The following is a 19,698-nucleotide window of genomic DNA, read 5'->3' as shown; positions in this document are numbered from 1 at the left end:
AACTTAAGGGCATTATAATCAGTAAAAAAAAAATGGTAACATCAAAAAGTCACATACCATATGCTTCCATTTATTAAAATTTTCAAAATGACAAAATTATAGAGATGTTTTCATAAATAAGTGGTTGTCAGGGGAAATGGTGGTGGGAGGGGGAATACAGCTATAAAGGAGAGGAGGAACATCTTTGTGGTAATGAGGCAGTTCACATCTTGATTATGGCAGTGGTTACATGAATCTACACATGCAAGAAAATGACACAAAAATATGTGTACAATAGGACTAATGTCGATTTTCTTTCTCCTCTGTGAAATGTGGATATAATAAGTGGAGCAATAAGTCTGCTTGGTGGATATATTCTACATAGTGGCATCATTAGGCAGGGTTACAGGCTTCCTACATTATATTCTGCCTACTCCATTAAGGTAAGATGGCTCAACATAAAACAATAAGCTCAATAATTTCTTCATCTATAGGAATAAAAATACCAGTTTATAAGTACAAACAGCTACGTTCTAAGAAGTCAGTATGGTATCACTGAAAGAGCTTGAGCTTGATGCTGAAGGAACTAGGATTTTTTTTAAAAAAATTCATAAACTTTTTTTTCAATTTTCTATATTCACCATTTAAAAAATTTTTATGCAATTTTTTTCAAATTTAAAATGATTAAGGGGATACAAGTGGTTTTTGTTATATGTACTGTAAAGAAGAGAAGTCTAGGCTTTTAATAAACCCAACACCTGAAGAGTGTACATTGTACCCGAATAGGTACTTTTTCGTTCTACGCCTGCCTCCCTCTCACCCCACCCCTTTTGAATCTCCAATGTCCATTATGTCACTCTGCATGACCACGCACGTATCCACTGATTAGCTCCCACTGGTAAGCGAGAACATGTGAAACCACAAATTTGAATCCCACTTTCCAGCTTTCCACATAAGACCCTGTAGAAGAGAGGAGGACACATGGAAAAGGAATGCATCTATATAGGTCTTAGCTTTCTGTGTCTTTAGTATCTTTGTCAGAGGGGAAACACCTCACTCTCTGTGTCCTTCCAACCCAAGCTTTAGACGTCACCTCTTCTGGCAAGCCCTCTATGATTTCCCTGAAGGCTGATTAAGTGCTCCCATGATACTATCGTCTCTTTTACTAACTAAAAATTAAACAGAGGGCTAATTAGGGCTAATTATATAATTTATGGAACATATATACACAGTGGAAGACAATATAGTAATTATAAACTGACATGGAAGGATATTCATGATATATGCAGACTAAAAAAACTTGTAACTATATATACCAATTGTTCATCTCTTAGATGACTTGGAATTTCCTTTATTCTTCCCCTCCTTCCTTCCTTCCCTCCCTGTATGCTCTGTTCTCATTTTCATTTTTTAAGAAATTTTTAAATTTTCTTTTTAATTTCTTCATTGACCTACTGGTCATTCAGAAGCATATTGTTTAGTTTCCATGTTTGTATAGTTTCCAAAGTTCTAGTTATTGATTTTTAGTTTTATTCCATTGTGGTCAGAAGAAAATACTTGATATGATTTCAGTTTTTTTTTAATCTTTTTAAGACTTGTTTCGTGGACTAACATACGCCCTATCCTTGAGAATGTTACATGCTGTGGAGAAGAATGTGTATTCTGTAGCTGTTAGATGAAATGTTTTGTAAATATCTATTAGGTCCACTTGATCTACAGTACAGATTAAGTTTGGTGTATCTTTGTTATAACAGACATATATGACCAGCCTACACACGGCTAGTACCATAATGAATGGGGGAAAATTTAAACCCTTTCCTTTAAGATCTTGAACAAGAAAAGGATGCCCACTTTCACCACTGTTAATCAGCATTGGACTGGAAAGAGAACAGTCAGACAAGAGAAAGGGATAAAAGGCATTCAAATTGGAGAGGAACAAGTCAAATTATCCTTGTTTGCAGACATATGATTTTTTTTTAGACTAGTCAGGTAGTGAGAAGAGGAGAGCCTAGATTAAGGAGTTCAATCTGCAACTGACTGAGATCAATCAAGTGAGGTAACTCACTACCTTCAGACCAGCAACATGATCTTATATTTAAAGGAACCTAGAGACTCCACCAAAAAACTGTAAGAACTGATAAACAAATTCTGTAAAGTTGCAGGATGCAAAATCAACACAGAAAAATCAGTAGCATTTCTATATGCCAACAATGAGCAATCTGAAAAAGAAACCAAGGAATCAATTCCATTTACAATAGCTACAAATAAAATAAAATACTTAGGAATACACTTACCCAAAGAAGGAAAAGATCTCTGCAATGAAAACTACAAAACACTGATGAAAGTAATTAAAGAGGACACACAAAAAAAGGAAAGATATTTCATGCCCATGGATTGGATGAATCAATATTGCTAAGATGTCCATACTACCAAAGTGATCTACAGATTCAATGTAATCCCCATCAAAATACTAATGACATTCTTCACAGAAATAGAAAAAAATAATCCTAAAATTTCTAGGGGGGCACAAAAGACCCAGAAGAGCCAAAGCCATCCTGAGCAAAAAGAACAAAACTGGAGGAATCACATTATTTCAGAGTATACTACAGAGATGTGGTAACCAAAATACCATGGTACTGGCATAAAAACAGATACATAGACCAATTGAACAGAATAGAGAACCACAAATAAATCAACACACATCTATGATGAAACTCATTCTCAACAAAGATGGCAAGAACATACAGTAGGGAAATGACAGTCTCTTCAGTAAATGGTGCTGGAAAAACTAGATATCCATATGCCAAAAAATGAAACTAGGCCCGCATCACTTGCCATATATAAAAATCAAATAAAAATGGATTAAAGACTTAAATCTAAGACCTGAAAATTTGAAAGTGCTAGATGAAAACATTGGGGAAACAACCCAAGACATTGTTCTGGGCAAAGATTTCTTGAGTAAGACCTCAAAAGCACAGGCAAACAAAGCAAAATGGACAAATGGGATCCCATCAAGTTAAAAAGCTTCTGTACAGCAAAGGAAACAATCAACAAAATGAAGAGACAATCCACAGAATGGGAGAATATATTTGCAAACTACTCATCTGATAAGGGATAATAACTAACATATATAAGGAGCTCAAACAACTCAATAGGAAAAGATCAAACAATCTAGTTTAAAAATATGTAAAAGATCTGAATAGACATTTCTCAGAAGAAGACATACAAATTGACAATGGGTATATGAAAAAATGCTCAATATCATTAGTCATCAAAGATATGCAAATCAAAACTAAAATGAGATATCATCTCATCCCAGTTGAAATGGCTTTTATCCAAAAGATAGGCAATAATGAATGCTGGCAAGGATGTGGAGAAAAGGGAAGCCTCACACACTGTTGGTGGGAACATAAATGTACATGTACAGCCACTATGGAGAATGGTATGGAGCTTCCTCGAAACACTAAATATAGAACTACCATATAACCCAGCAATCCCACTGCTACGTATATAACCAAAAGAAAGGAAATCAGCATATGGAAAAGATGCCTGCACTCTCGTGTTTATTGCAGCACTATTCCCAATAGCCAAAATTTGAAATCAACCTAAGTCTCCAACAACAGATGAATGGGTAAAGAAAACATGGTACATTTACATCATGGAATATTATTCAGCCATAGAAAAGAATGAAATTCCATTCATCCACATGGATGGAACTAGACAAGAACATTATGTTATGTCAAATAATCTAAGTACAGAAAGACAAACTTTGCATGTTTTCACTCATATGTGGGAGCTAAAAATTAAAACGATTGATCTCATGGAGATACAGAGTAGAATGATGATTACCAAAGGTTGGGAAGGATAGCAGGGAGGAAGCGAATAAAGTGCAGATGGTTAATAGGTGCAAAAATATAGTTAGATAAAATCAACAAGATCTAATATTTGATAGCACAACAGGGTGACTAACAGTCAACAATAAGTTACATATTTTAAAATAACTAAAAGAGTGGAATTGGAATGTCCTCAACACAAAGAAATGATAAATGCTTGAGGTGATGGATATTCCAATTATCCTGACTTGATTAAGACATATTGTATGACTGTATCAAAACATAACACATTCCCCATAAATATATACAAGTATTATATTGCCATAATAAATAAAAATTAATTTTTTTCCTCAAAATAAAAAAGAAAAAGCATAGCTCTTGTCTCTTCCTTCTTGTAAGGACTCTAGTCCCATCATGGAGGCCCAAACTCATGACTCATCTAAGCCCATGACCTCATCTATCTCCCAAAGTCCCTACCTCTAAATACCATTACATTAAGGGTGAGGGCTTCAATATATGATTTTGGGGGGGACACAAACAGATGGAAGTGTTTAAATCTTGACTATATCAATGTCAATATCCTGTCTGTAATACTGTACTATAGTTCTGAAAGATGTTATAATTGCTACCTAGGATCTTTCAATGTTATTTTTCACAACACTTATCTACCATTATCTCAAAATAAAAATTAAAAAACCTATAGTTTTACCTATAATGTTCAGGTTTAAAAATGAGACTGTATTAATATATTATTATCAAATGTGTTTATACAGAGAGATGTACACATAGATATATATTAACATGATTAATGCCACAGGGAGGAACACATAAAAGGATAGAGCATTTTGAGTGAGTAAAATGCTTTTTTCTCAGAAGAGTAATGCCACATTTTATATAGGAGAACTCATATCTTATTAATTATAAAAAATTCACAGGTAGACACAAAGTAGAAGAGGGAAATATATAGTTAACTATAAAGATGGTGACTACACAAAAACTAACTAAAAATGGTTGCCAAGATTTGGGAAGGTGGGAGGGATGAATAGGTGGAGCACAGGGAATTGTTAGGACCATGAAACTATTCTTTATGAACTATACTGGTGAATACGTAATATTATGTATTTTATAAAATCCTTAGAACTATACAACACAGTGAATCTTAACATAGCCTAAGTTAGTAATAATGTGTCAATATTGGTTCATCAATTTTAACAAATGTACTACACTAATACAAGATAATAATAATAAGGTAAACTGTAAGTGGGATGGGGGTAGAGAGTATATGGGAACCCTCTGTACTTTCTGTTTGATTTTTATGTAAACCTAAAACTGCTCTAAGAAATAAAGCCTATTCTAATTTAACAAAAAAAATCTATATTTTTCAGTATGGATATTTCTCAAAGAACTAAAAATAGAACTACCATTTGATTCAGCAATCCCACTACTGGGTATTTACCCAAAGGAAAAGTAATCATTCTATCAAAAAGATACTTGTACTCACATATTTATTGCAGCACTATTAATAATAGCAAAGATATGGAATCAATCTATATGTCTGTCAACCAATGATTTGGATAAAGAAAATGGGATATGTACGTATATGCATATATACGTGTGTGTATGTGCGTGTACCATAGATTACTACTCAGCCATAAAAAAGAACGAAATCATGTCTCTTGCAAAAACATGGATGGAATTGGAACCATTATCTTAAATGAAATAACTCAGAAACAGAAAGTTACACATTGTCTGTTCTTACTTATAAGCAAGAGCTAAATAATGAGCACACATGAACACAGAAATTCGAATAATAGTGGAGACTTGGAAGGGCAGGAGACAGGTGTGGGATGAGAAATTAACTAATGATTGCTACATATACTGAGTGGGTGAGGGTTACACAAAAATCTAAGACTTCACCAGTATGCAATATATCCATGTAATGAATCCGCACATGTACTTCCTAAATCTAGAGAAATAAAAAATTAAAAGTTTTCAAAAATATTTAATGACTTGAAGAAAATCTTCTGGCGATAAATGAAGCAAGTTTCAAAATATCATTTAGTATATAATAATCACCCCTTATCCATGGGGGACCATTCCAACACCTCCAGTGGATGCCTGAAACCATAACTATGCATTACTTAACAATGAGACACATTCTGAGAAATGCACCGTTAGGCAATTTTATTGTATGTGAATATCATAGAATGTATTTACACAAAACTAGATGGTATTGCCTACTATACACCTAGACTATAGCCTATTGTTCCTAGGCTACAAACCTGTACAGCATGTTACTATACTCAGTACTGTACACCGTAGGCAACTCAAACACAATGGTAACTATTTGTGACCCTCAACATATTTAAACATAAAAAGGTACAGTAAAAATATAGTATTATTAATATTATTTTATGGGACCACATTGTATAAGTATATACGGTCTTGTTGTTGACCAAAAAGTTGGCATGTGGTGTATGCCTGACTGTATATACTATATTTTTTCCTATACATATCTATGGTAAAGTTTAATTTATAAATTAGGCACAGTCAGAGATTAACAATAATACCTGACAATAAAATGGAACAATTATAACAATATGTCAGCATCATTACTCTTGCACTTTGGGGCCATTAAGTAAAATAAAGGTTACTTGAACATAAGGGCTGAGACACCAAGACACTGTGACTGAGATGGCTACTAAGTGCCTAACAGGTAGCACAGACAGCATGGATGTGCTAGATAAAGGATGATTCAAATGCTAGGTAGGATGGGGCAGGATGATGCAAGATTTCAAAAAGGTATGCAATTTAAAACATATAAATTATTTCTGGACAATCTTTTAAAATAAAATACAAATGTATGACAAATGTATGCAACCAAACATCCCCAGCTCCTTTTCTTTCCCAAAGTATACAGTATTAAAGCTCTTCCACTCTTCTTTTTTTTCTTTTTTTCCTCCCACACTGAAAGCAAGAGGTATAAGAATTCTGTAGCTTTTTCCTCTAGTGTCAGCATAGTCATGGTTTTTCATGGGTCTGGTTTTCTAGCCACATTCCACTTAAGTTTTATTGAAAACCTCACAAATGAAACTAGGCTCCTCCTAAGTTCTTCTGTGATCATTTAGTTTAAAGAAATTAAAAGCCTGAGGAAAGCAAAGTCCAGGTTTTGGGGTAAGCCACCTGGGTGGAAAACTGGGTTGGTATAAGGCAGTTTTCCAAAGTGCTGTGCCCTGCAGCAGGGTAGTTTTTAATAAATATAAGTAGAGAATATTTAAATAGCACCCAATTTACTTTTTATTCTCATAAAAAGGGAAGGATGAAAGAGATGGAAGTACAGATATGGTTCCATTAAAAGCCACAGTTGAGCCAACAGCAGTGAGGAAACCCATGGAGGTTACTTAAAGTATGTATTATATACAGCTTATAATGACAAAAAGCTTCACAACTTTTCTTACTCTCAGCTATTCCTAGCTTTATGACACAACCTGGTACCCTAGCAAAAGACAAGCTACTTGTTTTAGCCAGGAAATCTTATGCTTTTTGCAGTGGTTACTGGTTGACCCATCGGAAGCTTAGGTCTACTGGGCTAACTTTAAGAATGCTCTGCTCCAGGGCTATGTAAAGTTACTCTTTTAAGCGAATTACAAGATAAAAGTTTTAAGTATTTTTGTATGGAAAGAACAAACATTTTTCATTTCTTTACAGTCTTGAGATGATCACATAAAGTCATTTAATGAAGGAGAATAGATAGGGGGGTAATGCAGAGAATCTCTCACAAGGTGACATGTAATACCTGATTTGGTGTTTAAGGCACCAACATAAAAATCCTAAGGAAATGAGACTATTTGATCCAATAACTGATGAAATATGAGATTAAGTACAGACTTGAAAGGCATTATATCTCTGTCCCTGAAAGTTGCCTAAAATAGTAATTACTGATGTCCCAAAGCATTTGTCCTATGTTCTACAATGAAATAAACACTCGAAATGAATCCTGTGGTATTTCCTTACTTTCATTTCAATTGAAAAAGTTTCTATATTCAGTTATGCAAGATGAAAAAAGGTTGAGAGATTTGCTTTTTTTTTTTCAAGTTTCCTTAAAATAAGAGAAGAAAAAAAATGTGTCCTAGTTACTCCTTGGTCAATGTCTTGTCTCCTAGCAGCCTGGAATAAAGGTCTCAGCATCTCTGCTGACATGAGTATGTTGTAGCTGGGGAGGTGGGGTGGGAGAGGGGACATCAAGCCCACCCAACTCCTGGAATTTTTACAGGAAAGACAAAACTTTCCAAGTCAAATAGTCATTTTGGTAAATGAAACTATTTATAACTTTGTAGAAGTTTTTTCTTTTATTCTAACATATCATAAGAGAAATATACACTGTGCTTCTAATAGGCTATAAAGCTTTGGGTAAAGATGGGTCAACAAGAGCTAAAACCACTAATATCCTACTTGAAGAAGGAAGAATGGAGAGCAGTGATGTTCCAACACTTCCAGGAAAGAAAAAATAGAGTGAGAGAGAGACAAAGAATAAGAGAGAGTAAAAAGAAACATAAACAGCCAACCTGACAAGCTCAGGAGAGTGATCTGCTCCTCTGACAAACCAAATGGCTGCATTTCTTTACCTTTTTAGGCTGAGCAAAATGTATTTACATGTAAAAACAAATATGACTAAAATCAAATCCATTTGGGCAGAAGTATTTTGCAATTCTTTTTTTTTTAAGAAGAGGAGGTTGGAGTTAATTTGTTTCTTAGTCCCCACCAAAATCCCCATAAACTGATTAATTTCAGGTCAGTACAGGTTCCTGAAGATAAAGAGTAAAAAAGTCAACATATTCCTTACTAAACCACAGTGATGAATACTTTTCCCTTAAAGGATCCTTAGATCTCCCTCAGACTACTGCGAATGTATCCAAATGACATGGGATCACAGATTTTAGAATCAGAAGGTGCTTGAACATCTAATATGACAAACTTACTATAATAATCAACTGAGGATCAGAAAATACATTGTCATACTGGCATCATCTAATAATAGAAAAAGAGGATAATAACTTCCGGGATTTAGGTTTTCACCTGAAATATCAGAACCTAACCTGATGTTAGAACATATCTTCTCATAAAATTATAGTTAAGAACACAGGCTCTGGAATCAAACTTTCTGGGATCAGATCTAGGATATCTAAGTCTGTTTTCTCAATTATAAAGTGGGGGCAATAGTATAACTTATCTCCTTGGGATGGTAGTGAGAAATAAACATAATACATATCATATACTCAAAGAGCAAAACAAAAACTTTGGGACACAGTAAAAGTAATTATTTTAATGGAAAGAGGGTAAGGAGGTGAAAACTAACATTTAATGAGTCATTATTATGTATCTGAACTGTGGCCAGAAGTTTTACAAATGTTATATCTATTAATTTTTTATAACATCAGAAACAGGTGTTCTTATACTCTTCTTAAGGACAAAGAAACTCAAGATCATATACCTGTTCAGCTATGGAAATTGGAAACAAACCTACATCTGACCACAAAATTCATGTACTCACAATACATATCTGTCCATTCAAAACCTGTATTTGTAAAAAATATATTTTATTAAAGAGCTACATAAAACATGTCCATGACAAAGAAACTCAGATGACACCGCAAAAGTGGGAGGTAGTATACTGTACTTAATTTCTTTGAACCATAGCTTCTTCTGAAAAATGGAAATTATAACAATACTTTTATCTCATAGGATTTTGTGAAGAATAGAGAAGATAATCCATGTGAAATGCTTAGCACAGAGTATTAAGCAATCAAATGTTACCTAAAACCACTATTAGTTCATCATATATAGTGTAGTATGCAGCAGCACAGAAACTATATGGGCTATATATAGCTCAAGATTTAAATACAGATATTAAATATCCTATTTAATTTTTAATTCTATAACTGTCCAAGAATAAACTATTCCAAATAGGCTTTCTTTATGAGAAAGGATGTACATAATTCAAAAATATTGGTTTACATTAATTTTCATGATCACAGCCTCAAAATACTGTTGCCTCAGTCAAGGGTATCTACTAATCTGCATATAGCTATTTTGTGAATGGTACCGTATTTAGGAGGTTCATGTATGTTAAAGCAAAGTATCGTGAAAATTACACCATCCATAGCAGGTGCCAATGACGGTATTATCCCTGAGCCTTTCAATTTATTAGTATTTTGATTTTATCAGCCAAATTGAAGGCAAAACCTAGTTATCATTTTGCAGATGAAAAAACAGAGGCATAAAATGGGCCAGTTAATGTGCTGTAGTCCCCAAGAATGAATATAATTTCATATCTGAACTCTTCCTTAAATTTATTGAAAAGCCAAATATTATTATTCTGAAACTGAAGTGGAGAGGTATTTCTGAAAACACCACACAAAACAAACCAGAATTTTAAAATGTTAAAACACAAGTCAAGTCGATGGGATTTGAACTGCTCTCATAAGTTTGAAAGTGGCTAAGAGCTCTTAGATCTTCATAGTAATAAATATTGTAGTGTACAGTGACCCACTGGGAATCTCTACTCATATGTTATTCCATGATTGAAGATCAAGGTGTCAGGTCCATTTAGAATCAGTGCATTTTTGGCTTGTTTTGAGCTTTAATCCATATTTTGAAAGAGCAATTAACAACATTTCTAAGGGAAATATAATCATTTTGCCTCCCTCACTCCCCACTCCCCTACCAATATAGAATGAATTGTGAGTTTCAAACACTGGTATTCCTTTATTTGTGTTTTCTCACAAGTAGATGGAAAAGAAATTTGACCTTGGCCAATCACCATTCTTTAGTGGAAAGCTTTTTTCAGCTCAAGAAACCATTACCTGATTGATAGTGGCTTTGTTAGCTGAAAACACGTATTTACTACTCAAAGGGTACAAGTCTCTCTGTGAGACGCAGGTATACCCAGGTGAGCCATGAATACAATAGTCTTTAATCATCAAATCCTCAAAGAGGTTTTATCAATGTTCTCTTAAAATAGAGGTGCCACTAAAGAGTGGAGGTGATGTATTTTGTGATTTCTATTGTGCACATGGTATATAATATAAAGAATAAATATGGGTAGTTCCTAGGACACATAAATACCCTGATGATTATATGAATGAAATCAAGGCTATCTTGGCTCAAATTCTGTTCAAAGTCCTGTAAAAAGTGAAGCTTTCACAGATTCACACCTTTACTCTATCACCTACCAGCTATGTGACAGTTGACAAGTTATTTAACATACCTTAACCTCAGTTTCTTCATTTGTAAAAAAAAAAAAAAAAAAAGTCTGAAAAATGGTACTAAAAACAGAGTTTCTAATTTGTTTTGCATGGATAATGCACAGACATATTTTGAAACACTCAGAGAAAAGATGGTCTCCTTGTCACTGCTGTTCCCTAGCCACTCAGTTTCCCTTCAAGGAGGTAATGACTGTAGGCAAGTGGAAAAAACTTGGTTTCAATGTTCCATGCTGAAATGTTGAATTCATTAACAATTATTGAGTGCCTATTATGTGTCAGAATCATTCAGGGAGCTATGGGAAGTACAAAGATGAGTTCACAGTCTAGAATGGAAAATAACACACAACAAATTTTAATATTAGTTAATAAACATAATAGTAAAAAATTAAGAACATAGGAGAAAGTAATTAATTTATTCAAAGGGTTGGATTGGAATAAAGAGTAAGATTAAGAACAGGTTTCAAGACAAATGAAGTTTCCATAGTAAGTTCTCTTTGGCTTAGGCCCTTTGATTCATGAATTGGGCCACTGACATGTCTACAAAAACTCTATAGAATGTCAAAGGGTTCACTGTGTCTTCTTTAGGTAGAGAGAAACAGAAGGGGGAAAGAGGACTGTTCCCAATCTTGCAAACATTCATTTGAGAAAAATAATATATATATTATATATAACAAACATAATATAAATATAAAATATATTATATATGTTATTTATATAAACTCATCTAAAGAAGAGATTACTAACTGGGGAGTTCAACTAAAGTTTTAAGTACAACTTTTAGTATACTTTATAATCTTAACACCGAGAATTTACAGAATAACCGTTGCCTTTCCACATTTTGTAGAACACCAAAGTAAAACAGGTTTAAGATTCAAGATGCTGGCCATGTGTGGTGGCTTATGCCTGTAATACTAGCACGCTGGGAGGTCAAGGCAAGAGGATCATTTGAGCTGTTCGAGAGGAGTTCGAGACGAGCCTGAGCAAGAGCAAGACTCCCGTGTCTGCTATAAATAGAAAGCAATTAGCCAAAACAACTAAAAATAGAAAAAATTAGCTGGGTATGGTGGCGTGTGTCTGTAGTCCTAGGTACCCAGGAAGCTGAGGCAGGAGGATGCCTTGAGCCCAGGAGTTTGAGGTTGCTGTGAGCTAGGCTGACGCCACAACACTCTAGCCAGAGCAACAAAGCGAGACTTTGTCTCAAAAAAAAAAAAAAAAAAAGATTCAAGATGCTATTATATACAAGAGAAACCAATTCTTCCATGTCTCTTGGAGCTTCCTAGAGTATAAGTACAAATAACTAAACTGTAATAACAACACTAAAATATTGGCAATTCTTCAACAAAACTCTGGTTTAATGGAACTTAGGTCAGATCTCTATATGCCAGTATCCTGTGCCCAAGATGAACTACCTTAAAAGACAGCTGAAAATATCCCTAAAATGATATGCCTGAAAGTTAAGCTCGTATGAACAGAAGGCAAAAACACGTCCATTCCTTTCAGCAGATGTTTGCTAGTTTTAACAATAGATCCCAGAATGCAGAAATTTACTACAGAATATGCTTTATAAAAATAACTTTAAAACAAAAATTTCCATGCTAAGCCTAACAGACCAAAGCACAGTGGAATTGAGGGCTATGATTCCTTTCTTTTTACTGTCTGCCTTAAGTAAAAGCTATCAACAATGAGAAACATTTTGCTTAAACATAATGCTGCTTTAAAAGAATGACATAAAAGATAATTTGAAAAACTTTGCAAAATATTTCAATATACCACGCAATTTACCATAGGCCCAAACAAAGGAACAGTGATCATAACAGAAGGAAAACATAATAAAGGACTTTAGATCAAGAATGAAATTTCCAGATTTGAGACAGGTAATGAAGATAAACTGTCAACTTTTAATCACTATATTAAAAGCCTTATGTTTTATCAGAAATCAATAAGGAAACAAATATTGATTATCTGTTCAGTGGCAGGCACCAATACCAGGCAAAGGGAGATACAAAGATGGCCCTTGTTATCAAAGAGCTCTTTATTATATGGCATTACTTTTTCTTCCAAGGTATCCTACAAATAGGGTAATCCAGCAATAATGCCATCCAGAGGCATCTTAAGCCAAGAAGTGACAGAGAAATCAGGATCCACACCTACTATTAAGGTATTTCATGCTTACATTTTTACTATTTAACCTTGGCAAAGTAATCCTGACCACAATAAACCTAAATACATTTGAAGACTACCAGTGTCATCTTCTATTCTTGCCCATTGATCATAGATACCATAAAATCTGCTTACCCAATTCCTTTTTGCAGCATATCACTTAACTGCAGGAAAAACTCAAACTCAAATGTGTTATTTAAAGCCTCACTTAAAATACAGGTATTTGGATTTTGAGGAAAAAAAAAAAACCACCACTAAAATTCTACTTTGGTATTAGAAATATCACAAACACAAGCTACAGAACATTAAAGTCTCACTTTTTGCAAGATAACAGGATCACTTTGGAGGTCAGACTTAAACTTCAGCACCCCAAACCAAAGATACAATGTTCTAATCCTATAATACCACTCTGTTCTGTGAGTATTATGAAAGCCTCTTAAATACTGTGAAGAATGGAAAAAGGGACAAAGCCTCTATTTTTCTCTTCTCCATGTACAACTTAGTCCCAATGTTCTGAATATAAGCATTTTCTGTAACAACAAGCTACCTTTATAATTACAATTAATTATAGGTTCAGGTCAAGAACTCCAAACCATATTGATTACATCTCTATGCAAGAAGGACCCTCCAGCGCTGTTTGTATCCACTATAACAGGGACAGCTTTTAAGTATCTGTGACACTGAGAATTTTCAGTCCTATCAATGCCAGAAATGGAAAGCGAATGACCAGTCGGGCCTGTCAGTTATTGCCTGAAGCAATAAGGACAAGCTGGGAATTCATCATACTGGAAGTTCATCTGCCAGCTGCATTCACACATTTTCATCACCTGAATAGTTGATTCTCTTCTACTCCCATGTGGCTCATTTCAGCATACAGTGTTTTGAAATGAATATTTGATTAGGCAGGGTAAAAAGAGGTTTGGACTTATCTGAGGTGTCACCATAATGCACTTTAAGTAATTTTAAGTATCAGGAGCTGGGTGTCCTAGGTCCTATTCTTCAAAGATTTCTGAAATGGACCTGTGATCCTAATTAAATAAGATTAAATGAGATAGGACATGTGAAAACATCTAGCACAGTGCTGGGCACCTAGCTGTTTATAAATTAATACTGGTTTTCCATCTCTTTTACTTGTCTATTGACAAATATCCTGAAGATTCCTCATGGACCTCTTTATTATTCAAAGACAGGGATCTTAAACTGCCCAATAACTTAAAAATCACTCTGCTACTTTTCCAAGTTCTAGTTTTATCAAAACTCCAAACCATCACCTGAATACAAACCTAAGAAAAAAAGAAATATAGTAGGCTTATTAAAATTGCTTTTTAATGTTTGGATTTCAACAGGTTGACTATCATATGCCTAAGTATGGTTTTCCTTATTTATCCTCCTTGGGGTACACAGTGTTTCTTGAAACTTTTGAGTTGATGCCTTTCATTAACTTTGTAAAAATCTAAACACTTCATATATTTATTTTACCATATTTTCTTGTCTTCCATATATGTGTGACAATTATGTAGATGCTAAACAGTTTCATATTACCCCACATACCTCTCACATTGAGTTCTATGTTATTTCATTATTTTTTCTCTCTCTGCTGCAACTTTGGTAAATTTTATCAAAGTATACTTAACAGTGAAATAATAAAACCTTCCTCCTAAGGCTAAGAAGACAGTAAGAATGCTCAATATTATCATTTCTATTCAACACTGAAGTGGAGGTCTAAGGAAGCATAATAAGAAAGAAAAACAAATATAAAATATAAAGATTACAAAAAAATAAAACCATGTTTACTTCCAGATGACATTTACATAGTAGAAAATCCAAGAGACTCTACTAGAATTCATGAATGAATTTAGAAAAGTTTCTGGCTACAAGTTCAGTACACAAAAAGTATTTCATTCTATATGCAGCAAAGAAAAAACTGAAAATTGAAATAATATATATCAGCATCAAAATATGAAATAATAGAATTAAATTTTACAAAAGACGTGTACTTCTACATTGAAACTTACCATGGAGAAATTAAAGAAGTCATTAATAAATGGATAGTTATAAAATTTATGTATTGAAAGATTTATTATTTTTAAGATACCAACAGTCCCAAAATTGATGTATAGATTTAATGAAATCCCAATAAAATCTCATCTAAATTTCTATAGAAATAAACAAGGTGGTTACTTAATACATGTGTGTGTGAGCATGTATATGCCAGTGGATTTCAACTATTTTTTGACCCAGGATCCCTGTGTGCTCAAAAAATGTCAGAACTCCAACAAGCTTTGGTTTACGTGCATTATACCTATCAACATTTAAAATAATTATGTATTATGGTTGGAGTTGCTGTTTGGAAAAACAAACAAACAAACCAACCCTGATTATGTATTAACTAATTTAAGATAATAATAAATCCTTTATAAAAAGGATTGCCGTTTTTATTAAAAAAGTTTTCTAAAACAAAAAAAATGAGAAAAGTGACATATTAACCTTTTTTTTGGAAAGCTCTATAATAGACAACAGCTGGATACTCATATGCTTACTCATTCAATCTGTTGTGATACATTGTTTTGGTAAGTTGGTTACATTCAATTAAGTATTCAGAAAATGACAGAGTGCATTTTTAGATTCCGTGCATATTCTTGATTTATTTGACACTTAATAAGTTAGTTGCAATGTGGAATCTAAAACCATATCAATTAACTTTTGGATTCTGTTACATTAAAATCGTTTTTCCTATCTTGAACTTGGAATGAGTCCTTTACTCATGCATAATTTTGTAACATCATAAAATTGGCCATTTGGAAAATATTGTAGATATTTATAATGTTGAGATATTTTTAGTATACGAATGGGAAAAAATCACATTAGTTAATATCACCACTTATTCAACAATGTCTTTATTTTTTCTTTACTTATTCATTTGTTTATTTATTTTTTAGAGATAGGATCTCACTATGTTGCCCAGGCTGGTTTTAAACTCCTGGCCTCAAGTGATCCTCCAACTTCAGTCTCTAAAAGTACTAGGATTACAGGCATGATCCCCTATGCCGAGCAATTAATGTCTTTAAATATTGGGGACCTGTTAGGCAGATGGTGGTGGATACAAGGTTTCTAAATTTCTAATTTTCAATTGAAAGCTGGAATTTTATCATTGGTAATAAATATTATCACTTGTTTTCCTCAAAGTGAACAGGCTTACTTTATTTTTGAGAAAATTACTGCCAAGTACCGATGTCTGAGTAAACATAGTTTTTCCAGTTAAAATGGTATTCTGTGAAAACAGTCACTAGTTCAGTTCACAATTCTAATAAGCATACAATATTTACTCAAAACAGCTATCATGCATTCATTCCCATCTGATATGTAAGAAGTTATACAGGATCAAAATGTAGCAAAATTAAAATTAGTGATATTTACAGCATCAAAGATATTCTTAAGTGAACACAGCGTTTAAAAAAAAACAACTCTGAGTAGGTAGTGGCTATTAGCATAGTTTGGTGCCATTGCCTTTACTATGTTAAGATACCACCAATTTTATCCACAACTGCTTCTGCATCATCAATACTAAATATCAACACAGTAGAAAGAAAAAAGAAAGGCAAATAATGACTAAATACTATCATAAAAATAGTTTAGACTTCATAGACCACTTGAAATTGTCTTGGGATCTCCCATGGTTCTGTTGACCACACTTTGAAGAAACACTAGTATGTTTGTACAAATGTATGTGTTTGGAAATGCAAAGGACCTAGAATAGCCACGATAACCATAAAGAGCAAAGGTGGAAGCATTAAAATATGAGGCTTTACAACTTACTAAAAAGCTAGAGTAATTATGATAGCAAAGCATTGTATTATACAAAGACAGCTATATAAATCAACGGATCAGAATAAAGAATCTAGGAAAAAATACAATTCTTTTAAAAAGCATCAAAGCAGTTCATTGGGAGAAAGGCACATCTTTCTGATAAACAGTGTGGGCACAACTAGATATCCATGCAAAAGAAACTTAACATCTTGATTCCTGCCTTACTCTTTTTTTTTTTTTGCAATCACACAAGAGGAGGTTTATTTTCTGGCTAGCCAGGGTCCAAGCCCCAGAGCACCAACGCAGTGGCCACTCTCACAGGCAAGGACCCCGACCGGAACAACGGCATGCCTTTTATCCCCATGGTGCACAAGCTGCACACAAGCCGACTACGCATGGATCATACGTTGACCTTTAAAATGATTGGTTGCCCACTATTGCCTTTTGAAATAATTGGTGGGTTGGTTGCCCTCTATTGCCTGATGGGCCAGTCGCCCGTGCTTCAATGACCTCATCCCATAATTCCCCCTACAGCGGTGTAGCAAGCAAGCAATGACCAGCTGCCTTACTCTTAATAAAAATTCGAAAAGGATCACAATTCTAAATGTGAAGGACAAACTACACAATTTGTAGAGAAAAACATCTCCTCAAGATTGGAGGAAAGGGAAAAATTTTTGTGTGAAAACATAAAAGGAAAACTAATGGAAAACTTAGACTTCTGTTTGTCTAAGGACACCATTAAGAAAGGAAAAGGCAACTAATGGAAAGGAAATCTTGGCAACACATATATCTAACAAAAGAACTATATCCAGAATATTTTTTAAAACTCTAATATTCAATAAGACAACAGAGCAATAAAAATTGGTGGAAAGCTTAAAAAGTACATTACAAAAGATATCCAAATGGCAAATAAGGATATTAAAGGTGAGCAATGTCATTATTCATCTGAGAAAAGCAAATGAAAACCATATTTCACATTCACTAGAATGGCTAAAATAAAGACCAATAATACCAAGTGTTGATAAGAACATGGAGCAATTGGAATGCTGATACATTGCTGGTAAGAATGTGAAATGGTGTAGTCATTTTGAAATACTTTTTTGCAATTCCTAATAAAGTCAATTATATGCCTACTTTGTGAACCAGCAATTCCAGTCCTAGGGATATACTCAAAGGAAATATGTGCAAATGTCCAAAAAAAAAAAAAAGAGAGAGAGAGATTGTACAGGAATGTTTATAGCAGTTTTATTCATAATAGCCAAAAGCTAGAAACAGTAGGATAATAGATAAACTGTGGTACATATGTATAATGGTACTACACTGCAATGTTAAAAATGAGCTAGTAATATAATACATGTGACACCTGGATCAATATCAAACACATTGAGTTTAGCAAAAGAAGCCAGATTACAAAAGTGTATGTACAAACTTATTCCAATTATATGAAGTTCAACACAAGCAAAGCTAATTTATGATAATAAAAGCGGTTACCTCTAGGTCAGAGGTTGTATTAACTGAAAGAGTATAAGGGAACTTTCTGGGTTGATGGAAATATTCTATATTTTGATCTCAGTGGTAGTTACATGAATATAAAAATTCATTGAGCTGTGTGATTAATATATGTGCATTTTTGCTATATATGTTACACTCTAATTTTAATAACATCTTCAAAGGTGTTTGAAAATAGAGATTCATCAATTTTTCAAGCTGAAGGTTATTTTGGAAATAACCTTGTTCAATTCCCTCATTTCATGGAAGAAAGCATTAAGTTTTGAAGCAATATGTCAAACAAGTATTTATAGACAGAGCTGAGACTAGAACCAAAGATTCATAAGTTAGTAGTCATTATTCTTTCTACTACATCAAGCTTCCAGAATAAGAATTTTCTCTGGAACAACTATTTTCACTTTGATTATTTACTTTAGCTTTTCTGTGACGGTTCTCAACAATATCCAGGGGAATATCAGGAGCTCTGGTTCTGACTAGTTGACAGGGTGAGGTCCCAGGCTGCTCTTTAATTGCCCAGTGGGCTCACCATTCAATGGAGAGGGGCTCTTTGTTTGTTTCTAAGTTTATGGATGACACCTATAAGCATAAGCCTCTCAGGCTCTTGCACACAATTTAAAATAGTGTTGCACTAACAGTTTGACACTCATGTCACTAAGACAAATGAAATTCCCTGTTCAGACTTAAACAAATTTTAATACTGCCCCCAGCGTTGTCCTCCTGCCACCATAGTCTCAGGCAACAGATTACATTAACAGTCCAGCCTTGTATTAGAGATACAGGAATAAAGGCACAAAAAAAAAAAGAAAAAAGAAAGAAAAAAAAAGTTGGGTCCAAAGTCCTATGTAAATATGTGGTACCCTGGTATATCAACAGTGGGGAGAATTCCAACAATTCCTTCTCAAAACGCTTAGCAAAAGACTTAAAGTCATGCTAAGGATCTGTTGTTTGCGACAGAGAAAGCATAGGCAAGATTTTAGTGGACACAAAGATTTATTCAAAAGAGCAATGTGTCATCAGAAGAAACCTTCCCAACAGCTTCTTCTACTTTTGTTTACTGTTTCTTCATTTTCAAATGGGGGAATAATTTTCTCTTAATTGTACCAAATTTTTCTTCATTGTTACCTTGACTTTGATCTTCTAACATC

General features: G+C 34.0%; 1 protein-coding gene across 18 annotated transcripts in view; it reads right to left on the bottom strand.

Moving 5' to 3' along the window:
* BCAS3 (BCAS3 microtubule associated cell migration factor) overlaps window positions 1-19,698 on the bottom strand; it is a 539,137-nt gene that overhangs the window by 231,423 nt on the left and 288,016 nt on the right. The window contains exon 24 of one of the 18 annotated variants that reach the window (XM_012775709.3): window positions 1-19,698. This exon is cut by the window's left edge and continues 30,947 nt beyond it. The exons of the other annotated variants lie outside the window; for them this stretch is intronic. Within the exon in view, the coding sequence (XP_012631163.1) occupies window positions 19,691-19,698 (8 nt within the window). The 3' untranslated portion in view covers window positions 1-19,690. 18 annotated transcript variants of the gene reach the window in all.

This window comes from Microcebus murinus, chromosome 18 (assembly GCF_040939455.1).
Source record: "Microcebus murinus isolate Inina chromosome 18, M.murinus_Inina_mat1.0, whole genome shotgun sequence".
NCBI classification, from domain to species: domain Eukaryota; kingdom Metazoa; phylum Chordata; class Mammalia; order Primates; family Cheirogaleidae; genus Microcebus; species Microcebus murinus.
Note: the sequence above shows the minus strand (reverse complement) of the source record. Positions and strands in the feature narration are given on the sequence as shown.